The sequence below is a fragment of the Salvelinus fontinalis genome, chromosome 1, assembly GCF_029448725.1.
Source record: "Salvelinus fontinalis isolate EN_2023a chromosome 1, ASM2944872v1, whole genome shotgun sequence".
Classification (NCBI taxonomy): domain Eukaryota; kingdom Metazoa; phylum Chordata; class Actinopteri; order Salmoniformes; family Salmonidae; genus Salvelinus; species Salvelinus fontinalis.
This window is the reverse complement of record NC_074665.1, coordinates 98,122,292-98,149,706: the sequence shown is the minus strand read 5'-3', so window position 1 is coordinate 98,149,706 and position 27,415 is coordinate 98,122,292. Positions and strand designations below refer to the sequence as shown.

Below are 27,415 nucleotides of genomic sequence, written 5' to 3'. Positions count from 1 at the left end.
CCTGGGGCTGAGTTCACTAACCTGTTCTACTAACACACTGAAACCTCAGGACCCTCATCCAGCTGGTCCTGGGGCTGAGTTCACTAACCTGTTCTACTAACACACTGAAACCTCAGGACCCTCATCCAGCTGGTCCTGGGGCTGAGTTCACTAACCTGTTCTACTAACACACTGAAGCCTCAGGACCCTCATCCAGCTGGCCCTGGGGCTGAGTTCACTAACCTGTTCTACTAACACACTGAAACCGCAGGACCCTCATCCAGCTGGTCCTGGGGCTGAGTTCACTAACCTGTTCTACTAACACACTGAAGCCTCATCACATCCAATCAATCAGAATAAACCAAATTACAACTCAATCAAAACTACATTGTTTATTGAGAAACACAAGCACAATGCAGTGCTATCTGGCTCTAAATCAACAGTACACCGTGGCTAACTATTTAACCATGGTTACTGATCCAAACCTTAGAAAAACCTTGACAAAGTACAGGCTCAGTGAGCACAGCCTTGCCATTGAGACACAGGAAAACCTGGCTCCCTGTAGAGGAAAGACTATGAAACCACTGCACCACAGCAGAACCCGAGACAGAGCTGCAATTCCTGATAAAATGTCAAAAATATATAACAATTAGTGTAATTTCCCCAAATTTGAAAGTCATATTCAAGGTTACAAAGACCTCTCTGATGAGGATAGACTGCCCGTCCTGTTGGGGGAGGACGCAGAGAGCTGTGGGTTGGCAGCGCACTACATTGCTGCCTGCCATAAGATGAGGGACCGTGTCTGACAGACCAACCAACCTGCACATGTCCTCTTTTATTGTTCAATGTATGGTTATTTTGACCCTTGGTTATTGATGTTACTGTTGTACCGCTGACAATTTTAAAATCTTATTATTTTTATATTGTAAATATCCAAAGTAAGCTTTAGCAATATGTGCATTGTTACGTCATGCCAATAAAGCAAATTGAATTGAAAGGAGAGAACAGAGTAGAGAGAGAAAGGAGAGAGTGCAGAGAGAGAGAGAGGAGAGGAGAGAGAGTGCCGAGAGAGGAGAGGAGAAAGAGAGAAGAGAGAGGAGAGAGTACAAAGAGAGAGAGAGAGAGAGGAGAGAGTGCAGAGAGAGGAGAGGAGAAAGAGAGAAGAGAGAGGAGAGAGTGCAGAGAGAGGAGAGGAGAAAGAGAAAAGAGAGAGGAGAGAGTGCAGAGAGAGAGAGAGGAGAGGAGTGCAGAGAGAGAGAAGAGAGAGGAGAGAGTGCAGAGAGAGGAGAGGAGAAAGAGAGAAGAGAGAGGAGAGAGTGCAGAGAGAGAGAGAGGAGAGGAGAGCGTGCAGAGAGAGAGGAGAGTAGAAAGAGAGGAGAGAGAGAGAAGAGAGATAGAAAGCCCCACTGAAGCATCAGGGTCAGCATCTCATTTCCTGTGTATATAACTTGACCTCCTTTCATAGCCAGCCCCCCACCCCCCCCCACACACACACACGTTTAAAAGAGGCGGGACAGAGAGAGTGCAAGGAAATAGAGATAGAGGGAGAAAGAGAGGGACTGAGAGGCCCTCCAATTCTATGTGGAAGTGCACAGACAGTCAAACAGCCAGTCACACAGACAGTCATAGCCACAGCACCAAAACTAAATTCCAGGCCTTCGCAGCGTGCCAAGTTAAATGTGAATGTAAAAAAAGAGAACGACAAGGCTGTTGGAAAGGACAGTGGAATACGAGACAGTGATGTTATAACTCTGTGGGCCCTCCCATTCTCTACAGGGGCCAGCAGGCAGGTTGGAATCCTAGACAGTTGTGTGTGTGTGTGTGTGTGTGTGCGCACACAGGCTGTAGTCATAGTAGTGAAAACAAAGACATCGTTCTGGTGCGTTGGATTGAGTTCCAGCCGCATCAACTTCCAAGAAAGGAAGGATGGAAAAAATGGTGCTCTGAGAAGAGGGTTCTCTTGGATAATGAAGCCCAGATCAACAAGGACTAAGCAGCTTCTAAATGGTGGTCTGAGAAGAGGGATCGGTGGTTCTCTTGGATAATGAAGCCCAGATCAACAAGGACTAAGCAGCTTCTAAATGGTGGTCTGAGAAGAGGGATCGGTGGTTCTCTTGGATAATGAAGCCCAGATCAACAAGGACTAAGCAGCTTCTAAATGGTGGTCTGAGAAGAGGGATCGGTGGTTCTCTTGGATAATGAAGCCCAGATCAACAAGGACTAAGCAGCTTCTAAATGGTGGTCTGAGAAGAGGGATCGGTGGTTCTCTTGGATAATGAAGCCCAGACCAACAAGGACTAAGCAGCTTCTGTTTATCTTCTTTGTTTTTCTTTATCCATGTTGCTTATTCGCTGCTTATCTCCTCCTCTAACTGTTTAGACATTCCAGGGAGAGAGAGAGAGAAGAGAGTGCTCTGGGGCTCGTTCATCTGAACCAGGGTGAATTAGCAGTGTCCTCAGAGACGGTCGTCGTGGCAACCACCTCCCTCCTCCCAAAATGTGATGAGGGTGAGGCTGATGACGAGGTGTGTGTGTGTGTATTTTCTTAAACTACGGTGTATGAAGGACTTGTGTGTGTGTGTGAGAGTCATTGCCAGGGAAGGTAACTGCAGCTCTACTCTCATAGAACATCACCCTGCTGTTATGTGGTAATGTTACAAGCTGACATCATGGTGCCATCAAAGTGACATAACTAAATGGAACAGGATGAGATGGTATTGCTGTGGTTGTTAGGGACATAACTAAATGGAACAGGATGAGGTGGTATTGCTGTGGTTGTTAGGGACATAACTAAATGGAACAGGATGAGGTGGTATTGCTGTGGTTGTTAGTGACATAACTAAATGGAACAGGATGAGATGCTATTGCTGTGGTTGTTAGGGACATAACTAAATGGAACAGGATGAGATGGTATTGCTGTGGATGTTAGGGACAGAACTAAATGGAACAGGATGAGATGGTATTGCTGTGGATGTTAGGGATATAACTAAATGGAACAGGATGAGGTGGTATTGCTGTGGTTGTTAGTGACATAACTAAATGGAACAGGATGAGGTGGTATTGCTGTGGTTGTTAGGGACATAACTAAATGGAACAGGATGAGATGGTATTGCTGTGGTTGTTAGGGACAGAACTAAATGGTATTGCTGTGGTTGTTAGGGACATAACTAAATGGAACAGGATGAGGTGGTATTGCTGTGGTTGTTAGGGACATATCTAAATGGAACAGGATGAGGTGGTATTGCTGTGGTTGTTAGGGACATAACTAAATGGAACAGGAAGAGGTGGTATTGCTGTGGTTGTTAGGGACATAACTACATGGTATTGTTGTGGTTGTTAGGGACATAACTAAATGGAACAGGATGAGGTGGTATTGCTGTGGTTGTTAGGGACCTATCTAAATGGAACAGGATGAGGTGGTATTGCTGTGGTTGTTAGGGACATAACTAAATGGAACAGGATGAGGTGGTATTGCTGTGGTTGTTAGGGACATAACTAAATGGTATTGTTGTGGTTGTTAGGGACATAACTAAATGGAACAGGATGAGGTGGTATTGCTGTGGTTGTTAGGGACCTATCTAAATGGAACAGGATGAGGTGGTATTGCTGTGGTTGTTAGGGACATAACTAAATGGTATTGTTGTGGTTGTTAGGGACATAACTAAATGGAACAGGATGAGGTGGTATTGCTGTGGTTGTTAGGGACCTATCTAAATGGAACAGGATGAGGTGGTATTGCTGTGGTTGTTAGGGACATAACTAAATGGAACAGGAAGAGGTGGTATTGCTGTGGTTGTTAGGGACATAACTACATGGAACAGGATGAGGTGGTATTGCTGTGGTTGTTAGGGACATAACTACATGGAACAGGATGAGATGGTATTGCTGTGGTTGTTAGGGACATAACTACATGGAACAGGATGAGATGGTATTGCTGTGGATGTTAGGGACAGAACTAAATGGTATTGCTGTGGTTGTTAGGGACATAACTACATGGAACAGGATGAGATGGTATTGCTGTGGATGTTAGGGACATAACTAAATAGAACAGGATGAGATGGTATTGCTGTGGTTGTTAGGGACAGAACAGGATGAGATGGTATTGCTGTGGATGTTAGGGACATAACTAAATGGAACAGGATGAGATGGTATTGCTGTGGATGTTAGGGACAGAACTAAATGGTATTGCTGTGGTTGTTAGGGACATAACTAAATGGAACAGGATGAGATGGTATTGCTGTGGTTGTTAGGGACATAACTAAATGGAACAGGATGAGGTGGTATTGCTGTGGTTGTTAGGGACATAACTAAATGGAACAGGATGAGGTGGTATTGCTGTGGTTGTTAGGGACATAACTACATGGAACAGGATGAGATGGTACTGCTGTGGTTGTTAGGGACATAACTAAATGGAACAGGATGAGATGGTACTGCTGTGGTTGTTAGGGACAGAACTAAATGGAACAGGATGAGATGGTATTGCTGTGGATGTTAGGGACATAACTAAATGGAACAGGATGAGATGGTATTGCTGTGGTTGTTAGGGACATAACTAAATGGAACAGGATGAGATGGTATTGCTGTGGTTGTTAGGGACATAACTAAATGGAACAGGATGAGGTGGTATTGCTGTGGTTGTTAGGGACATAACTAAATGGAACAGGATGAGGTGGTATTGCTGTGGTTGTTAGGGACATATCAACTAGCCACCTGTTTTGGGAACATCTGAGAAATCCTTTGGTTGTTGTATGTTCCTCTGTAGTCTGTTGACGTGAATAACATCCACTTTCATATCACTTCTGCCCCCTGGTGGTGAGAACTGTCCAGTGGAAACAGTTTCCAATATCTTTTGTTTATTTATTTCCTTTTAAGTTGTTTAATATAAAACACAACATGTAAAGTGTTGGTCCCATGTTTCTTGATCTGAAATAAAGATTCCAGACAAAACTTATTCCTCAAATGTTGTGCACATCCCTGTTCGATTATCTAAAGAGAAACACTCACTATCCATCCCTGTTAGATTATCTTGCCAAAAGAGAAATGCTCACTATCCACCTGACAGGTGTGGCATATCACAAAGCTGATTAAACAGCATGATCATTACACAGGTGTACCTTGTGCTGGGGACAGTAAGGCTACACAACCACATCTTCCCTACAGAGGTCACTAAATACACTACCACATCTTTCCTACAGAGGTCACTAAATACACTACCACATATTTCCTACAGAGGTCACTAAAGACTAGATCTACCAACAACCACTGAACCTCAAAATATTTTTACGTAACCATCCATTTTATAAATTAGAGATGTGAGAAGATTAAAAATAATAATAATAATGAAAATGTAGTTGATTTTTGTTCTACCTCAGGTAAGGTCATGTCAATGTGTGGGCCTTGCTACCAGCCTTAAAGTAGTTAAACATCACTCAGCTGCTTATCTTCTTCAGTGGTTGAATATAGAATTTAAATAACTAGAAGTAGCTTGACCACCAGCTGTGGTAGTTTAAAAACATTGCCCAGATTTTCTGTTTGTATTAGAAGTTTGTACAAACCTTTTAAAAACAGGGATAGCATTTCTTCTATAATAAACACCATTATCCAACACCATCTACAAAAACAGCAAAATATTCTTTATTGAAAAAAAAAAATCTAGTTCATAGCAAAAGAACCACCCATGGCATGGTTCTGAGAAATCACAGGTGAAAAACAAATGAAACAGACTCAAATGGGTAACAAGAAACAAAAGGCATGTATTGGTATATAATATATAGATATATCTACAGTGCAGAATACATCCAAATCAAGTCTTAGTGTTGCAGAAAAATAAAATAAACATTTCGGTGTAACTTTCCCCATATTCCCGGGTTTTCCAGGAATCCTAGTTGGAGGATGCTAGATTTCTTCCTTGTTCCCTCCAACCTGGATTTCTAGAGAACATGGGGATTTGGGAAAAAGTTACTGAAATTTTACAACACTAAGTGATACACAATTCCACCAGATTACAGGAATGTTATGGTCAGGAGAAAGGACATGAACAGTAATGTGGTTGATGATTTTGTCATGTTTCATAACCAAGGGAAACAAGGGTTTTTGACCATGGAACTAGACGACACTCTGGATATGTAGAGTGTACCAATATGTACACTGAACAGAAATATAAAACGCAACATGTAAACTATTGGTCCCATGAGCTGAAATAAAAGATCGCTGAAATGTTCCATACGCACAAAAAGCTTCTCATTGTGTACAAATTCGTTTACATCCCTGTTAGTGAGCATTTCTCCTTTGCCAAGGTAATCCATTCAACTGACAGGTGTGGCATATCAAGAAGCTGATTAAACAGCATGATCATTACACATGTGCACCTTGTGCTGGGGAACAATAAAAGGCCACTCTAAAATGTGCGGTTGTGTCACATTTGGCATGCCGACTGCAGGAATGTCCACCAGAGCTGTTCATGTTAATATCGCTACCATAACGTCATTTAGTGTTCACATGTTGCGTTTATATTTTTGTTCAGTTGTGTCGCAATAGAGGAATATTTTACATTCAAACAGAAATTAGGAGAATGAATTAATGTTAGTCTTTCATCAAGGCCATGGAGAAACAGGACAAGGGATTCAATAGAGAGGCGAGAGAAGAAACAGAAAGGTGGGGTAGAAAAAGAAGCGATATTAACAGGAAGTCACCAATTGCCTGATTTTAAGGCTCAGTCAGATAAATAACAACGTGATCTACTGAAAGCCTCGTCTGTAATGCAGTAGCTGGAATCATACCGGCATAGCAGACTTTAAAATCAGGATTATAAATAACATACATTACATGTAAACATTCTCCACCCTACTCTAACCACCTGACAGGCCACGTTTTGGTTTGATACAGCATGCGTGGACGACATCCCGTTACTGGTTTTGGTTCGACTTGTGCTGAGAGCTGCAGTAAGTCCCAAGGAACGCCAGGGAAACAGGAATTCACATGACCTCACAGGAAGTTAGTGAGAGCTGCTTGCATATTTGTTTTTCCTGGGAGATTTTTACCGCAGTAACAAAGTCAATTATCTATATCGTAAAAATTCTTCAAAACATTTTTTAAATTTTTGGTGTTAATTTAAGGTTAGGCATAAGGTCAACAGTGTGGTTAAGGTTAGGTTTAAAATAACATTTTATGAAAATGAATTGAAGAAATGGGCAGGGTTTACGACTTCATGGCTGGGGTAACTAGTATCTCGCCCCAAAATCTCATAGGAAAAACTCATTTACGAGCTTCTTAGCTTAGACTTCTGGGGCGTGTTCATTAGGGTACACCATTGAAAATAGCTTTGAAAACTTTTGTAACCTAAATGGTTTGTTATTGGACTAGTACAGATCAGAGAACACTCAGCACCATTAGGCTGTACCAGGTCTTCACGCCTGTTATATTTTCTACAAATGCCTCTATATCCTTCCTTCCTTCCTTCCTTGATAATTGATCTGATTTGACATGGTCTGGTGACAGATGTGATGAGAGAAAACAACCACATATAAATCACCAAGAAAGGACTGAAGGAAGAATTCAACAGGATCTCTGTCTTCAGGGTGACTAGAGGAATACGGCCCTGTACACCGACCCAGGCAAACAGGGGAGTCATTTCATTGGTTCCATTTCGCAGAATCATGAGGCGTGTCTCTACGAGGTTGCAATAAATCAGGGATTGGTTTTGCTGCACGCGGTGTACATAAAACAGCTGAACAGATTCAGTGTTTTCAATAAAACAGCACCAACTCTTTTACTGTACACATTGGACAGTCTAACAGAGGGTTTTTTTGGAGACTGACTTCCGCCCTCTTTGAAGCAGAGGCCCTGCCCTCACTGTTTCCTGCCCACTTCCTGGTTACGTCAATAGAACCCCAGGGCCACGTTCAGCAGCCAAAATGTTGCAGATAGAAACACCAGAAATAGAGCCAACATGATTCCTTATCCTACAGATCAGAGAGGCATGTTTGTTCTACATAGCATATTTCTATCTGAACGTTCCCAAACATTGTGTCTTGCTGAACGCGCCCCCCCAGGGGGAATGGATCATTATCACTGTGGCAGATGACTTGTAAACAACAAGGCTGTGTTCAGCAGCGCACACTGTTGTGGAATGTTCAGATATATTTGGTTGTAGAACTAACATGCCTCTCTGACCTGCAGGATAAGGAATCATACAGCTCTCTTCATGATAGTTATGTCTGCAACGCTCCACAACGTTTGGTTTGCATACTGAATGAGGCTCAGATGTGTATTTGCATGTTACAAATATTACTATTAAGACGAAGCCAATGACCTGTCTTCCTGGCACGCTGCCACTAGGTACAGCCTGTCTTCCTGGCACGCTGCCACTACGTACAGCCTGTCTTCCTGGCACGCTGCCACTAGGTACATCCTGTCTTCTTGGCACGCTGCCACTAGGTACAGCCTGTCTTCCCGGCACGCTGCCTCTACGTACATCCTGTCTTCCCGGCACGCTGCCTCTACGTACATCCTGTCTTCCCGGCACGCTGCCACTAGGTACAGCCTGTCTTCCTGGCACAACACCCCACTAGGTACAGCCTGTCTTCCTGGTACGCTGCCACTACGTACAGCCTGTCTTCCTGGCACAACACCCCACTACGTACAGCCTGTCTTCCTGGTACGCTGCCACTACGTACAGCCTGTCTTCCTGGCACAACACCCCACTACGTACATCCTGTCTTCCTGGTACGCTGCCACTACGTACATCCTGTCTTCCCGGCACGCTGCCACTAGGTACAGCCTGTCTTCCCGGTACGCTGCCACTACGTACAGCCTGTCTTCCCGGCACGCTGCCACTACGTACAGCCTGTCTTCCTGGCACGCTGCCACTACGTACAGCCTGTCTTCCCGGCACGCTGCCACTACGTACAGCCTGTCTTCCTGGCACGCTGCCACTACGTACAGCCTGTCTTCCCGGCACAACACCCCTCTACGTACAGCCTGTCTTCCTGGCACGCTGCCACTACGTACAGCCTGTCTTCCCGGCACGCTGCCACTACGTACAGCCTGTCTTCCCGGCACGCTGCCACTACGTACAGCCTGTCTTCCTGGCACGCTGCCACTACGTACAGCCGGTCTTCCCGGTACGCTGCCACTACGTACAGCCTGTCTTCCCGGCACGCTGCCACTACGTACAGCCGGTCTTCCCGGCACGCTGCCACTACGTACAGCCGGTCTTCCCGGCACGCTGCCACTACGTACAGCCTGTCTTCCTGGCACGCTGCCTCTACGTACAGCCTGTCTTCCTGGCACGCTGCCTCTACGTACAGCCTGTCTTCCCGGCACAACACCCCTCTACGTACAGCCTGTCTTCCTGGCACGCTGCCACTACGTACAGCCTGTCTTCCCGGCACGCTGCCACTACGTACAGCCGGTCTTCCTGGCACGCTGCCACTACGTACAGCCTGTCTTCCTGGCACGCTGCCACTACGTACAGCCCGTCTTCCCGGCACGCTGCCACTACGTACAGCCGGTCTTCCTGGCACAACACCCCTCTACGTACAGCCTGTCTTCCCGGCACGCTGCCACTACGTACAGCCTGTCTTCCCGGCACGCTGCCTCTACGTACAGCCTGTCTTCCTGGCACAACACCCCTCTACGTACAGCCTGTCTTCCCGGCACGCTGCCACTACGTACAGCCTGTCTTCCTGGCACGCTGCCACTACGTACAGCCTGTCTTCCTGGCACGCTGCCTCTACGTACAGCCTGTCTTCCTGGTACGCTGCCACTACGTACAGCCTGTCTTCCTGGCACGCTGCCACTACGTACAGCCTGTCTTCCTGGCACGCTGCCACTACGTACAGCCTGTCTTCCTGGCACGCTGCCTCTACGTACAGCCTGTCTTCCTGGTACGCTGCCACTACGTACAGCCTGTCTTCCTGGCACGCTGCCACTACGTACAGCCTGTCTTCCTGGCACGCTGCCACTAGGTACAGCCTGTCTTCCTGGCACGCTGCCACTACGTACAGCCTGTCTTCCCGGCACAACACCCCTTTACGTACAGCCTGTCTTCCCGGCACAACACCCCTCTACGTACAGCCTGTCTTCCTGGCACGCTGCCACTACGTACAGCCTGTCTTCCTGGCACGCTGCCTCTACGTACAGCCTGTCTTCCTGGCACGCTGCCTCTACGTACAGCCTGTCTTCCCGGCACAACACCCCTCTACGTACAGCCTGTCTTCCTGGCACGCTGCCACTACGTACAGCCTGTCTTCCCGGCACGCTGCCTCTACGTACAGCCTGTCTTCCTGGCACGCTGCCTCTACGTACAGCCTGTCTTCCTGGCACGCTGCCTCTACGTACAGCCTGTCTTCCCGGCACAACACCCCTCTACGTACAGCCTGTCTTCCTGGCACGCTGCCACTACGTACAGCCTGTCTTCCCGGCACGCTGCCACTACGTACAGCCGGTCTTCCTGGCACGCTGCCACTACGTACAGCCGGTCTTCCCGGTACGCTGCCACTAGGTACAGCCTGTCTTCCTGGCACGCTGCCACTAGGTACAGCCTGTCTTCCTGGCACGCTGCCACTACGTACAGCCTGTCTTCCTGGCACGCTGCCACTACGTACAGCCTGTCTTCCCGGCACGCTGCCACTACGTACAGCCGGTCTTCCTGGCACAACACCCCTCTACGTACAGCCTGTCTTCCCGGCACGCTGCCACTACGTACAGCCTGTCTTCCCGGCACGCTGCCTCTACGTACAGCCTGTCTTCCTGGCACAACACCCCTCTACGTACAGCCTGTCTTCCCGGCACGCTGCCACTACGTACAGCCTGTCTTCCTGGCACGCTGCCACTACGTACAGCCTGTCTTCCTGGCACGCTGCCTCTACGTACAGCCTGTCTTCCTGGCACAACACCCCTCTACGTACAGCCTGTCTTCCCGGCACGCTGCCTCTACGTACAGCCTGTCTTCCTGGCACAACACCCCTCTACGTACAGCCTGTCTTCCCGGCACGCTGCCTCTACGTACAGCCCGTCTTCCTGGCACGCTGCCACTACGTACAGCCTGTCTTCCCGGTACGCTGCCACTACGTACAGCCTGTCTTCCCGGCACGCTGCCACTACGTACAGCCTGTCTTCCCGGTACGCTGCCACTAGGTACAGCCTGTCTTCCCGGTACGCTGCCACTACGTACAGCCTGTCTTCCCGGTACGCTGCCACTACGTACAGCCTGTCTTCCCGGCACGCTGCCACTACGTACAGCCTGTCTTCCCGGCACGCTGCCACTACGTACAGCCTGTCTTCCCGGCACGCTGCCACTAGGTACAGCCTGTCTTCCCGGCACGCTGCCACTACGTACAGCCTGTCTTCCCGGCACGCTGCCACTAGGTACAGCCTGTCTTCCCGGCACGCTGCCACTACGTACAGCCTGTCTTCCCGGCACGCTGCCACTACGTACAGCCTGTCTTCCTGGCACAACACCCCTCTACGTACAGCCTGTCTTCCCGGCACGCTGCCACTACGTACAGCCTGTCTTCCCGGCACGCTGCCACTACGTACAGCCTGTCTTCCCGGCACGCTGCCACTACGTACAGCCTGTCTTCCCGGCACGCTGCCACTAGGTACAGCCTGTCTTCCCGGCACGCTGCCACTACGTACAGCCTGTCTTCCCGGCACGCTGCCACTAGGTACAGCCTGTCTTCCCGGCACGCTGCCACTAGGTACAGCCTGTCTTCCCGGCACGCTGCCACTACGTACAGCCTGTCTTCCCGGCACGCTGCCACTACGTACAGCCTGTCTTCCTGGCACGCTGCCACTACGTACAGCCTGTCTTCCTGGCACGCTGCCACTACGTACAGCCTGTCTTCCTGGCACGCTGCCTCTACGTACAGCCGGTCTTCCTGGCACGCTGCCACTACGTACAGCCTGTCTTCCTGGCACGCTGCCTCTACGTACAGCCGGTCTTCCTGGCACGCTGCCACTACGTACAGCCTGTCTTCCTGGCACAACACCCCTCTACGTACAGCCTGTCTTCCTGGCACGCTGCCACTACGTACAGCCTGTCTTCCTGGCACAACACCCCTCTACGTACAGCCTGTCTTCCTGGCACGCTGCCACTACGTACAGCCTGTCTTCCTGGCACGCTGCCACTACGTACAGCCTGTCTTCCTGGCACGCTGCCACTACGTACAGCCTGTCTTCCTGGCACGCTGCCACTACGTACAGCCTGTCTTCCTGGCACGCTGCCACTACGTACAGCCTGTCTTCCTGGCACGCTGCCACTACGTACAGCCTGTCTTCCTGGCACGCTGCCACTACGTACAGCCTGTCTTCCTGGCACGCTGCCTCTACGTACAGCCGGTCTTCCTGGCACGCTGCCACTACGTACAGCCTGTCTTCCTGGCACAACACCCCTCTACGTACAGCCTGTCTTCCTGGCACGCTGCCACTACGTACAGCCTGTCTTCCTGGCACAACACCCCTCTACGTACAGCCTGTCTTCCTGGCACGCTGCCACTACGTACAGCCTGTCTTCCTGGCACGCTGCCACTACGTACAGCCTGTCTTCCTGGCACGCTGCCACTACGTACAGCCTGTCTTCCTGGCACGCTGCCACTACGTACAGCCTGTCTTCCTGGCACGCTGCCTCTACGTACAGCCGGTCTTCCTGGCACGCTGCCACTACGTACAGCCTGTCTTCCTGGCACAACACCCCTCTACGTACAGCCTGTCTTCCTGGCACAACACCCCTCTACGTACAGCCTGTCTTCCTGGCACGCTGCCACTACGTACAGCCTGTCTTCCTGGCACAACACCCCTCTACGTACAGCCTGTCTTCCCGGCACGCTGCCACTACGTACAGCCTGTCTTCCCGGCACGCTGCCACTACGTACAGCCTGTCTTCCCGGCACGCTGCCACTACGTACAGCCTGTCTTCCTGGCACAACACCCCTCTACGTACAGCCTGTCTTCCTGGCACAACACCCCTCTACGTACAGCCTGTCTTCCTGGTACGCTGCCTCTACGTACAGCCTGTCTTCCTGGCACGCTGCCACTACGTACAGCCTGTCTTCCTGGCACGCTGCCACTACGTACAGCCTGTCTTCCTGGCACGCTGCCACTACGTACAGCCTGTCTTCCTGGCACGCTGCCTCTACGTACAGCCTGTCTTCCTGGCACGCTGCCACTACGTACAGCCTGTCTTCCTGGCACAACACCCCTCTACGTACAGCATATAGATATATTAATTGACCAAGTCATTCCTGACCTGGGCAGTGTATATATGTAACTTATTCAACATCCATTTCTTTCAACAGTAAAATACACAAAAACAAAATGTACTATAATTGCCACCCAATAAGAAATTGGGCAGACAGTTGATTAATACATTAGTTGATAAATAAACACTTTATATAAAACATACAGCTCTTTAGGTTAGATCGTCCTCGATGCAGATCACTGCGGGGAGATCAAATGTTACATCAACATTCCCATTTCAATAATGGAAATTCTCTGACATAAATGGAAGGAACTCTGACACCCGTCTTCCTAGAAACCGTTAAGGCAGCGGTGGAATAGAACATTCTGGATTTGACCGTTGACATGTTTGTTTTTTTACCATCTGACAAGAACAGTAATTATTGTGGATAAATAAAACAGTATTTCTCTCTGATCTACTCGCAAACAGGCAGTGAACACAGTTGCAAAACAAAAGCTTAAAAACATGAATGACCCACTAGCCAATCACCTTGGTCACGGTTGAAGCTTTATCTTGGTTATAGTTGTGGGGGGGGGGGGGGGGGGGGGGGTCTTTGTGAAAATATGCTATAACCAGCCATTTCAGCATGACAGTTTCCTTGTTAATGAAGATGGCTGGTTTATAAGGAGGACCTGAAGCAACGCTGAACAGGGTTGTTAATGAAGATGGCTGGTTTAAAAGGAGGACCTGAAGCAACGCTGAACAGGGTTGTTAATGAAGATGGCTGGTTTATAAGGAGGACCTGAAGCAACGCTGAACAGGGTTGTTAATGAAGATGGCTGGTTTATAAGGAGGACCTGAAGCAACGCTGAACAGGGTTGTTAATGAAGATGGCTGGTTTATAAGGAGGACCTGAAGCAACGCTGAACAGGGTTGTTAATGAAGATGGCTGGTTTATAAGGAGGACCTGAAGCAACGCTGAACAGGGTTGTTAATGAAGATGGCTGGTTTATAAGGAGGACCTGAAGCAACGCTGAACAGGGTTGTTAATGAAGATGGCTGGTTTATAAGGAGGACCTGAAGCAACGCCGAACAGGGTTGTTAATGAAGATGGCTGGTTTATAAGGAGGACCTGAAGCAACGCCGAACAGGGTTGTTAATGAAGATGGCTGGTTTATAAGGAGGACCTGAAGCAACGCCGAACAGGGTTGTTAATGAAGATGGCTGGTTTATAAGGAGGACCTGAAGCAACGCCGAACAGGGTTGTTAATGAAGATGGCTGGTTTATAAGGAGGACCTGAAGCAACGCCGAACAGGGTTGTTAATGAAGATGGCTGGTTTATAAGGAGGACCTGAAGCAACGCTGAACAGGGTTGTTAATGAAGATGGCTGGTTTATAAGGAGGACCTGAAGCAACGCTGAACAGGGTTGTTAATGAAGATGGCTGGTTTATAAGGAGGACCTGAAGCAACGCTGAACAGGGTTGTTAATGAAGATGGCTGGTTTATAAGGAGGACCTGAAGCAACGCTGAACAGGGTTGTTAATGAAGATGGCTGGTTTATAAGGAGGACCTGAAGCAACGCTGAACAGGGTTGTTAATGAAGATGGCTGGTTTATAAGGAGGACCTGAAGCAACGCTGAACAGGGTTGTTAATGAAGATGGCTGGTTTATAAGGAGGACCTGAAGCAACGCTGAACAGGGTTGTTAATGAAGATGGCTGGTTTATAAGGAGGACCTGAAGCAACGCTGAACAGGGTTGTTAATGAAGATGGCTGGTTTATAAGGAGGACCTGAAGCAACGCTGAACAGGGTTGTTAATGAAGATGGCTGGTTTATAAGGAGGACCTGAAGCAACGCTGAACAGGGTTGTTAATGAAGATGGCTGGTTTATAAGGAGGACCTGAAGCAACGCTGAACAGGGTTGTTAATGAAGATGGCTGGTTTATAAGGAGGACCTGAAGCAACGCTGAACAGGGTTGTTAATGAAGATGGCTGGTTTATAAGGAGGACCTGAAGCAACGCTGAACAGGGTTGTTAATGAAGATGGCTGGTTTATAAGGAGGACCTGAAGCAACGCTGAACAGGGTTGTTAATGAAGATGGCTGGTTTATAAGGAGGACCTGAAGCAACGCTGAACAGGGTTGTTAATGAAGATGGCTGGTTTATAAGGAGGACCTGAAGCAACGCTGAACAGGGTTGTTAATGAAGATGGCTGGTTTATAAGGAGGACCTGAAGCAACGCTGAACAGGGTCGTTAATGAAGATGGCTGGTTTATAAGGAGGACCTGAAGCAACGCTGAACAGGGTTGTTCCACAAACGTTTATTTTGCATCCCTTTGATATTTAAGTAACAACTGTGCACCAATACTGTATTTTAACAGCCTTCTATATTAAATGAAGTGCCCTTTAATATAGACCACAAAATCTGACTTAATATGAAAAGACTTGCTACGGTGCCGTAAAGTCAGTATTTTGGCATTTCCCTTTGACTTCTAGGAAGATTTTTAACCCACTTAAACCTGCAATCAGCAGTAGAAACAATAAATTACTGAAGAAATGTAACCACTCAAATTCAATAGACAGGGCTATGGATGCAAGGACTGATGTGCTGTGACAGTGGAACTAAGCTCATGGAAGGTATTTATCAGTTATATTCTTCAAGAATCAAAAATGGACGTAGCAACTGCCCCTTTAAACCCCAAAAGTTGTCACCACCATTGTAAAGCCCTAGTCATTCTGTTGCTTTTACAAAGTCATTTCTAGAGATTCATTCATTTAAATGTGATTAGTGATTTATTTTAAGGTAAAATAAAACACACCTGTCCCTGATTTTAAGGTCACCCCGGGTTACATGAACTGAACTCTCGCTTTAATATGGTGAAACTATTCCTTCTTAAATATTATTTTTTCCCCAAAGAAACATTGATCATCGAATAGTGAAATCAGTGTAAAAGCGGGTGAGCCGGTTCTGCTCTTTTTGGACGTGTTCTGATGGGAAACTGAGTGGGTTGAGCAGAACACGTTACATGTTACCCAGAAATATATATTTTTTTAAATAAGTTTGCATTTAAATGCCCCTCCCTGTTGCACACAACAAGCTTCCATTCCCCCAGTCACAAAGAGATTCATGGCTGATTTAAGATGAACTCGACAACCCCTGGTTACGGTCAACCCCCGGTTACGGTCAACCCCCGGTTACTTTATTTGGCACTTACTATAGTCAGTGTTTTACAGCATTTTAAAAGCTCTCTGTGCCGTCAGACACACAGTGTTAAAGTATCATCATAAAGGTCAGTCAGATCTCTTCAGACTGGAAGAAGTGTTGTGTTTTTCAGTTGAACATGTGCTCTTTTTATTGGATTTATTTTCCCAAGTGACATCATCCAAGAGGGACTCGTTTGGTGGAACGACCAAACATCTTTGTGGACATTTCTATCTAGCACGACCCAGACCAGCTGAGCACTCATCCATTAGCCTGGTTCCAGATCAGTTTGTGCCAGTCTTGCCAACTCTTTAAGGTCATTTTCACACCAAACAGATCTGGGATCAGGCTGCTCATTCACACAACCTCTGTCTCCAACTCCTCATAATACGGCATGGTACAGGCTCTTTGTGCCGTCAGACACACAGCGGGGAATCATGAAAGGTCCATCAGACTTCACCATCACAACGCCGTCTTGACCCTTCAGAAAGCTCAGAGACACGTTGGTTCTGCCGTTGTGCCGCCATCACAATCACGCCATCTTTATCTCGGGATTCAAAACCTGAACTGTTTATCCAAGATTCAACTTTGAACATGGTTAACATCAACAACCATGATAATAACAACATTAAAGCTGCCAATGTTCGACTGACCCTCCTAGAGTAATAATCCTACCCTCAAAAAAGATATAAATAGAAAAAGTCTCAAATTGTGGCTGACCTTTAGAATGTAACAACCCTACCAAGTGTCACAAGACAGTGGCCACTGACCTCTCACAGAGTTACTATAACAACCAACATAACAAAATGGCCACCTGTCGTGGTGTCTGGTCCAGGCAGTTTAAGTCACCTGTCTTCCCTGGTTACTGACAGCTCAAATCAAAAATGGCCACAGACACCTGTTGTCCCCGGTTTCTGGTAGCTCAAGTCAAAATGGACACTGGCTATGTAGTTACTGACAGGTCAAGTTGGGGTCATTGAGCCAGGCCCAGATCTGAATCATCTCCTGCGGTGTCCGGCTATGTACCAGCATCAGACCTTTATAGGCACACGGGTTCCTCCTGTACTTCTCCTCAATGTCAAACGTCTTAAAGCCTTTATGTTTCTCCGGCCCCAGCCCCAGTTTCCTCAGACACATCCCTGTGTAGACGTCATCGATGGGGTAGAGCGGTACGTGCTGCGAGGCCCCGTGGAGCCGCTTGGCCAGGTCCCCAGAGTAGAGATACCCTCCTCCACCCGCGTAGGGCGGGTACTTGCCAACCAACAGACTCTCTGGGATGAAGTACTTGACCTTTGTATCCCTGTTTGGCCCCGCGTTGGTGATCACATCCCCTACAAACAGGTCCCTTGCCCGGGGCCCCGAGAGGCCCTTGAGGAAGGCCAGGATCCTCAACGTATTGACAAAGACGTCATCGTCCCCTTTAAAGATGAACTGAGCTCCAGGGCAGCGCGTGGTCATCCAGTCCAGGAAGAGCACCTCCTTGACGGTCAGGTTGAAGAACGAGTCCCGGAAGTCCCACTGGAGGTAGAGTTAAAACATTTTATTTTACAAAAAAAACAATATACAGATTTGAGTATTTTGTTCATTACTCCACTGTTTATCCCATTTTATATGTCATCACACTTAGAGTCTGAGTGTCCCTGCATCCCAGAGTGTCACTCACCAATACTGAAACATTTAACAAGACATACAGTTGAAGTTCACATAAACTTAGGTTGGAGTCATTAAAACTAGTTTTTCAACCACTCCACAAATTTCTTGTTAAAAGCTATAGTTTTGGCAAGTCAATTAGAACATCTACTTTGTGCATGACACAAGTCATTTTTCCAACAATTGTTTACAGACACATAATTTCCCTTATAATTCACTATCACAATTCCAGTGGGTCAGAAGTTTACATAAATACACTAAGTTGACTGTGCCTTTAAACAGCTTGGAAAACTCCAGAAAATTATGTCATGGCTTTAGAAGTTTCTGATAGGCTAGTTGACATCATTTGAGTCAATTGGAGGTGTACCTGTGGATGTATTTCAAGGCCTACTTTCAAACTCAGCGCCTCTTTGCTTGACGTCATGGGAAAATCAAAAGAAATCAGCCAAGACCTCAGAAAAAAAATTGTGGACCTCCACAAGTCTGGTTCATCCTTGGGAGCAATTTACAAACGCCTGAAGGTACCACGTTCATCTGTACAAACAATAGTACGCAAGTATAAACACCATGGGACCACGCAGCCGTCATACCACTCAGGAAGGAGACGCGTTCTGTCTCCTAGAGATGAACGTACTTTGGTGCGAAAAGTGCAAATCAATCCCAGAACAACAGCAAAGGACCTTGTGAAGTTGCTGGAGGAAACAGGTACAAAAGTATCTATATCCACAGTAAAACAAGTCCTATATCGACATAACCTGAAAGGCCGCTCAGCAAGGAAGAAGCCACTGCTCAAAAACCGCCATAAAAAAGCCAGACTACGGTTTGCAACTGCACATGGGGACAAAGTTCGTACTTTTTGGAGAAATGTCCTCTGGTCTGTTGAAACAAAAATAGAACTGTTTGTGGGCAGAACTGAAAAAGCGTGTTTGAGCAAGGCCTAGAAATGTGACTCAGTTACACCAGCTCTGTCAGGAGGAATGAGCCAAAATTCACCCAACTTATTGTGGGAAGCTTATGGAAGGCTTCCCGAAGCGTCTGACCCAAGTTAAACAATTTAAAGGCAATTCTACCAAATAGTAATTGAGTGTATGTAAACTTCTGACCCACTGGGAAGAAATAAAAGCTGAAATAAATCATGGCCTTCTATTATTCTGACATTTCACGTTCTTAAAATAAAGTGGTGATCCTAACTGACCTAAAACAGGGAATTGTTACTCAGATTAAATGTCAGGAATTGTGGAAAAACTGAGTTTAAATGTATTTGGCTAAGATGTATTTAAACTTCCGACTTCCAACTGTATTACAGATCAAAACCAACATTGTGGACCACTCAGTGAGTTCAAACGACAATACATTACCACACAAATCAAATATTATATTAAAAAAAAACAACCTTGTCGATTGATGAAACGGTGTGTGAATCTAAGTAACATAATAAAATAAATCCCCAACAAAATCTGCCAGTTTCAGATAGAGATCTGTTTTGCACAACAAAAAAAGGGGGTTAAAAATGTAAAAACAAATATCTAACATTTCCTGAGCTTTCTTATATGTCCTTGATATAGGACAGCCCCTTAACCTCGTTCGTTATGATTTGTCTTTTCTGGCATTTATGAATGTGTTATTCAATGCGTTTCTATGGGATTTGGTAGTAAAAGGACAAATTCAATAGTTTATCAAATCTTATTTTTTTATTTTTTTTATATATATACCTAAAGGGGTCCTAAAAAATAAATAATAATAGCTAAATGATCCATGGTATGACCATCTTAAAACAATTATATTTCAGCTTACAACCCCCACCCCCCTCCCTACCGTTTAGGGGTTTTTCGCATAAAGTCCTCTTTAAAGTAACCAATCTCAGTCCTCTTCAAAGTAAAACATATATAAAAAAAGGGTTTAGAAAAGCGAAAGCCTCCGTTGTCTTATTACTCACACTGCCCTTGTATGAGGATTCCACTGGGAAAGAAAATGCACAAATTACAATTTAACAAGGCACACCTGTTAATTGAAATCCATTCCAGGTGACTACCTCATGAAACTGGTTGAGATAATCCCAAGTGTGTGCAAAGCTTTCAAGGCAAAGGGTGGCTACTTTGAAGAATCTCAAATATAACATATATTTTGAGATGTTTAATACTTTTTGGGTTACTACATGATTCCACATGTGTTATTTCATAGTTGTGATGTCTTCACTATTATTCTACAATGTAGAAAATAGTAAAGATAAAGATAAACCCTGTAATGAGTAGCTGTATTATTGACACCCGGAGGAGGTTAACGTGTCTATTATTGACACCCGGAGGAGGTTAACGTGTCTATTATTGACACCCGGAGGAGGTTAACGTGTCTATTATTGACACCCGGAGGAGGTTAACGTGTCTATTATTGACACCCGGAGGAGGTTAACGTGTCTATTATTGACACCCGGAGGAGGTTAACGTGTCTATTATTGACACCCGGAGGAGGTTAACGTGTCTATTATTGACACCCGGAGGAGGTTAACGTGTCTATTATTGACACCCGGAGGAGGTTAACGTGTATATTATTGACACCCGGAGGAGGTTAACGTGTATATTATTGACACCCGGAGGAGGTTAACGTGTATATTATTGACACCCGGAGGAGGTTAACGTGTATATTATTGACACCCGGAGGAGGTTAACGTGTATATTATTGACACCCGGAGGAGGTTAACGTGTATATTATTGACACCCGGAGGAGGTTAACGTGTATATTATTGACACCCGGAGGAGGTTAACGTGTATATTATTGACACCCGGAGGAGGTTAACGTGTATATTATTGACACCCGGAGGAGGTTAACGTGTATATTATTGACACCCGGAGGAGGTTAACGTGTATATTATTGACACCCGGAGGAGGTTAACGTGTATATTATTGACACCCGGAGGACGTTAACGTGTATATTATTGACACCCGGAGGACGTTAACGTGTATATTATTGACACCCGGAGGACGTTAACGTGTATATTATTGACACCCGGAGGAGGTTAACGTGTATATTATTGACACCCGGAGGAGGTTAACGTGTATATTATTGACACCCGGAGGACGTTAATGTGTATATTATTGACACCCGGAGGACGTTAACGTGTATATTATTGACACCCGGAGGACGTTAACGTGTATATTATTGACACCCGGAGGAGGTTAACGTGTATATTATTGACACCCGGAGGAGGTTAACGTGTATATTATTGACACCCGGAGGACGTTAATGTGTATATTATTGATACCTGGAGGACGTCGCTGTGGTGAGCGTTCTCATAGCGCAGCATCGCCGACAGATCTGGGTGGTGGTCCACGGCCGTGGTGTTGCCGAGCAGGAACACCGTGACAACCGTCCGGTTGGCGAGGACGCCGGCTTGACCCCACGACTGGCGGATGGCCTGGCGGCGGTCAAAGTGCGGAGTAAGGGATTTGACGGCCAGTAGGAGGAAGGGCGGCTCCCCTCTCCGGGTCTTTTGGCAGATGTGAGGCTGGTCCACCACTAGAGGGTACGACCGACAGCGCATGTAGAGCAGGAAGTCTTTAAAACGGGGAGGTAGGGAATTGTAGTCTTTCACGTCAGTGGTGACTCTGTAGTCCGGTTGGCAGGGGTCAGGGTTCAGTCCCGTGTCGTTGAGCCAATCAGGGACAGGTCTGACAAAGTCATCGCTAGTGTTGTTACTGTTGGAGGAGGCGAGGATGGGGTTGTGTTGGAGGTCCAGTCTCTGTTGCTGGCGGTTCCAGTAGGCCTGACTAGGAGCCAGTTTGGACCAGAAGCGCTTGGAGGGGACAAGGACCTTGAATGGAGGAAGGAAGGACGAAATTAATAAATAAATGAAGTGTCCTAAACCGAGAACAACAATACATACATTAAAAAAAAGGATTAAAAAAGACAATTCAACACTGATGATTTAACACAATTCAACAACTAAAGCCCTGTGCAGTCTTATTAATTTCATATTTAAAATCACAGTATGTTTCATAAATCACTGTTCATTTCATGAACTCCAAATATGTTTTATTATTTATTTCCCCCGAGCCTCCTCTTGCTATGGAAACGCTGAGTCTGATCGTGTGGGCGTGTTGACTGTAGAGATCCTACCCCTCATACCCCTTCAAAGGAGGAGGATACATATGCAAATAAGAGATGACTGGTCATAGGTCAGAATAATCAGATCAGATTGTGATGTCATGCTGAGGGACAAAAACCCCATCACACCTGAACATGCAAAAAAAATCCAAGCGTTAATTATTATTATTTTTTAAAGCTTTTACACTAAAAAAGGGCATCATCACCATTTTCAGTCTTATTTCATCCTCCAAGTGAAACATGGTTCGTGTGGAAATATTATTCAAAATACAAAAAAGTCAACAGGCCCCGTCGTATTTGCAAAGCAGCCTCCACTGCATTCCATGTACGCTTGTGTCTAGACTTGATACTTACATGCGACTTCTGCTATCAGAATACAAGGATCACATTGAAAAGACGGGTCTAAACGCACAAGTGGCTTTGTGGTCTGACTGCGTTTCCCATCTGGCTGACCCCTTCAGGAGGTTTTGGACGTTGTTACCTACGTTGGAGGAGGGAACGCGACACCCTGCTTCATCTCAGCTCCCCTTGGAGTGAAACAGTATGGTGATCGGCGGTGCAGGGAAGGACGACGGAGACAGAGAAAAACACTGTTTACAGGGAATTTATTCTTCCTTCACACGGTAAGGTGGGGAAAAGGGGCTGGACGCAACCAAAGCAAAGAAAGTTAAAGTTAGAGTCCCCACTTCTTACCCGCCTCCCCACTTCTTACCCGCCTCCCCACTTCTTACCCGCCTCCCCACTTCTTACCTAACCTTAAGCACCACCTGGTGCGCTAACCAAAATACAGGTGGTGATCCACCCAGGTCCTTACCTAGTGTGCATAGACAGATTCAACACTACGGGTCATGTATACCCGCGGGCCTCTTGCCTAAACGTTCCCAAGGTGAGTCCCCCCCCGGGAACAAATTAAACAGAAAAATGACTAATACTTTAAGTGAACAATTTCAATAACCAAAAACACTAAGTCCTATTGGGATACACATACCCCGGAAGGAGCGGCTACAAAATAATATCCACAAAACTCTTACTGCCCGTCACAACAATCAACACAGGACATAAAAAGAAGCTATTTTCCCCTGACAAAGGAACACTGGCTTTTATCAAGCTGGAGAAGGAGTTGGTAATGAAGAGACAGCTGTATCCCCTGACGAGAGGGAGGGGTCAGAGCTCAATCCACAATGGGGCTGACCAATCAGCTGCTTAGAATCCAGGAAGCCATTTCCTGAAATGAACATACAAACCCACAACAACACAGAAACTGGGGAACGTAACAGACGTAAATCAGGCTACCGAAAGCGCGTACAGCGGGCACTGTTGGTAGAACGCATAGTTGAAATGGAATATAGAGCAGGAAAAGGGGATTGGGACACACTGTGACCCGGTAGACACATTTACACATAGATACATGATGTGTCCAGAACTCTCTGATCAGAATACTAAAGCTGCATGAACTGTCAAATCAGACACCTTCAATCATCAGTTAATCATCAAGCCCTTGATTAGTGTGAATCAGGGGAGATTGTTTTTGTATCACTGAACTTTGTGAAACTTCTGGGGGTCACAGAAGAGAGGTTTGAGAAGCAGTTTTACATCACAATGAATATTGTTGTGTCCGCTCTTGTCCTGTCACCACCCCCCCACCCTTTGTCCTCACCTTGTGGCGCCCACGCTGCTCACCTTGTGGCGCCCACGCTGCTCACCTTGTGGCGCCCACGCTGCTCACCTTGTGGCGCCCACGCTGCTCACCTTGTGGCGCCCACGCTGCTCACCTTGTGGCGCCCACGCTGCTCACCTTGTGGCGCCCACGCTGCTCACCTTGTGGCGCCCACGCTGCTCACCTTGTGGCGCCCACGCTGCTCACCTTGTGGCGCCCACGCTGCTCACCTTGTGGCGCCCACGCTGCTCACCTTGTGGCGCCCACGCTGCTCACCTTGTGGCGCCCACGCTGCTCACCTTGTGGCGCCCACGCTGCTCACCTTGTGGCGCCCACGCTGCTCACCTTGTGGCGCCCACGCTGCTCACCTTGTGGCGCCCACGCTGCTCACCTTGTGGCGCCCACGCCTCACCTTGTGGCGCCCCCTCCTCACCTTGTGGTGCCCCCTCCTCACCTTGTGGTGCCCCCTCCTCACCTTGTTGTGTCCCTTGTCCTGTCCTCCTCCTCCTCTGTGGAACACTAGGATGAAGATGAAGAGATTGACCGTCATCAACGTCACCAGAAATTTCAGCTTCCTCCTCAGGCCCGCCATGACCTCTAGCTACGACCTCTGATCTCTAGCCACCTAGAGGGAGGGAGAGGGGAGAGAGCGAGAGCGAGATGAGGGACACATTCAAGTTTGTTTATTTGTCATATACACAATGCAACAAAATGCTTAAATGCTTTACACACACGAATTAGTGGTCAACTCTTCATTAAAACATTTAATAGGATGGAAATCTCCTCAGTTAATATGGCCAGTTAGTGTAAAAACACATGACTACAAATAGCCCACATTTCATTCTACTTTAAGGCCTCGGGGGAGGATTTAATGTCTTCACTTCAAGAGAACACGGGTTTCTAAGAATCAATGCTCCAGAATAATGCCTTTAAACATTTCCACAGAATGCATGAGCAATTTGAGCCGAATGGTAATCACACTGCAAATCTACTATTTATTCAAAACTACAATTTATTCAAACTCTGCTTGACTCTAAGATGGAGATGTTTGAACATTTGAAATATTTACTTTGAAATGGCCAGAAAGTCAGTCAGGACAGTTGGAAAGGTTATTTAGGGAAATTCAGTGTTTCTAGGCAGCGAATCACTGATCATGTGCTTTATATTCCAGAGCCCTCATGATCCTAATCTGTGGTCCTGGTCTGACTGATGACAACTGCACAACCTAGGAGCAATACTGGCTGTGCAGGTTTGGCTTCCAACCCTACAAGAGCACAGCTGATACAGCCAACCAAGGTGGGATCATAACCACAAGGATGAGGGGGTACACACATACACCCCTCCCCCTAAACACCCCCCCAACACACCCACCTCCCTCCCTAAAACCTCCCCCTCAACACACCCTCACTAATCTGGACCTCATCTCAGAGTGACTCAACAGGTTATTATGTCTACTGACACCATCACTGGGTGACTTCATTTACTAGTTATTATCTCTACTGACACCATCACTGGGTGACTTCATTTACTAGTTATTATCTCTACTGACACCATCACTGGGTGACTTCATTTACTAGTTATTATCTCTACTGACACCATCACTGGGTGACTTCATTTACTAGTTATTATCTCTACTGACACCATCACTGGGTGACTTCATTTACTAGTTATTATCTCTACTGACACCATCACTGGGTGACTTCATTTACTAGTTATTATCTCTACTGACACCATCACTGGGTGACTTCATTTACTAGTTATTATCTCTACTGACACCATCACTGGGTGACTTCATTTACTAGTTATTATCTCTACTGACACCATCACTGGGTGACTTCATTTACTAGTTATTATCTCTACTGACACCATCACTGGGTGACTTCATTTACTAGTTATTATCTCTACTGACACCATCACTGGGTGACTTCATTTACTAGTTATTATCTCTACTGACACCTTCACTGGGTGACTTCATTTACTAGTTATTATCTCTACTGACACCATCACTGGGTGACTTCATTTACTAGTTATTATCTCTACTGACACCATCACTGGGTGACTTCATTTACTAGTTATTGTCTCTACTGACACCATCACTGGGTGACTTCATTTACTAGTTATTATCTCTACTGACACCATCACTGGGTGACTTCATTTACTAGTTATCTCTACTGACACCATCACTGGGTGACTTCATTTACTAGTTATCTCTACTGACACCATCACTGGGTGACTTCATTTACTAGTTATCTCTACTGACACCATCACTGGGTTACTTCATTTACTAGTTATTATCTGACACCATCACTGGGTTACTTCATTTACTAGTTATTATCTGACACCATCACTGGGTTACTTCATTTACTAGTTATTATCTGACACCATCACTGGGTGACTTCATTTACTAGTTATTATCTGACACCATCACTGGGTGACTTCATTTACTAGTTATTATCTGACACCATCACTGGGTGACTTCATTTACTAGTTATTATCTGACACCATCACTGGGTGACTTCATTTACTAGTTATTATCTCTACTGACACCATCACTGGGTTACTTCATTTACTAGTTATTATCTCTACTGACACCATCACTGGGTTACTTCATTTACTAGTTATTGTCTCTACTGACACCATCACTGGGTTACTTCATTTACTAGTTATTGTCTGCAATGACGCCGGGTGAAATGCAAAAATGGGCAAATCATTTGCATTTAAACTGAGGCTAAACGTTTGCTTTGATTTTGTTGACAAGAACATATTGTGTTGTATTGAACTGCTGCTAAGACCTGGTCGCCACCTGGTCGGCATCACACAAAAAAGACAGGATTCCTGTTCTGACAAAATCAAATATTTACATTCTTCTCTTGCTATTCGAGTTGGAATGAGCAGAACAACCCACCTGAGCAAGGCTGAAAGCAGGCTCTCTCCCTACCCCACTAACCCTTCTCAGAGTACTTCTCTCATTGAAACACAATGCCCTCCTCTTACCCACCATAATCCTCCCCCCTCTATGTCTGATTTCTTCCTCTCACTACTTCCAGGTGTCCTTTATCTTGCTTCCTCATCTCTCCCTCATTCTTCCCTTTTGCTGTCTTGTGTTTCAGTTCCGCTGCCTCCTAGCAACAACTCTGCCCCAGTGCTTTCAGGCCCCCTGTGTCCACTCATCCTCCCTCTTCTTCATTCTCTCTCCCTCAGCATACCTCCCCTCACATCTATAGTACACAAGCAATCTTTATTGCATTGACTACCTACTGTTCTTTTACCTGTGTAGGTGGAGTGTGTTTCAGGCAGTGTGTGAGTGAGCATAACAGTTGGTTTTACCTGTGCGGTGGGTGGAGTCTGTGTGTGTGTGTGTGTGTGTGTGTGTGTGTGTGTGTGTGTGTGTGTGTGTGTGTGTGTGTGTGTGTGTGTAACGGGAGTTGGTCTTACCTGTGCGGCGGGTGGAGTGTGTTTCAGGCTTCACTGTCCTCACAGCTCTTAACCCATACTGAGTCCCACCCCCTGGGCAACAGCAGCCAATGGTACAAAGAGGGGGGAGGGGTCTGGCACTAACCTGTAGGCAAGAAAGACCAACTGTGTCAACACCTCACGATAGAGATGGACCAAGAACAGTATGAGACACTGTGTTCAGAACTAAGC

The 27,415-nt window shown here is 46.5% G+C and overlaps 2 protein-coding genes and 1 long non-coding RNA gene across 3 annotated transcripts in view; 1 reads left to right on the top strand and 2 right to left on the bottom strand.

Annotated features, from left to right (window-relative positions):
• Nucleotides 1-27,415, bottom strand: part of LOC129864962 (uncharacterized) — a 95,335-nt gene that overhangs the window by 51,935 nt on the left and 15,985 nt on the right. The window lies entirely within an intron of this gene.
• Nucleotides 8,289-8,829, top strand: LOC129864975 (uncharacterized). Its single transcript, XR_008761297.1, has 3 exons — nt 8,289-8,348; nt 8,549-8,649; nt 8,751-8,829. It is a non-coding gene; the product is annotated as an uncharacterized LOC129864975 (long non-coding RNA).
• LOC129864968 (N-acetyllactosaminide beta-1,3-N-acetylglucosaminyltransferase 2-like) lies at nt 16,489-27,325 on the bottom strand. Its single transcript, XM_055937331.1, has 4 exons — nt 27,206-27,325; nt 24,246-24,395; nt 21,278-21,820; nt 16,489-17,886 (listed from the first exon to the last, which is right to left on the bottom strand). The coding sequence occupies exons 2-4, from the start codon at nt 24,360-24,362 to the stop codon at nt 17,314-17,316; spliced, it is 1,233 nt and encodes a 410-aa protein (XP_055793306.1). The 5' UTR covers nt 24,363-24,395; nt 27,206-27,325; the 3' UTR covers nt 16,489-17,313.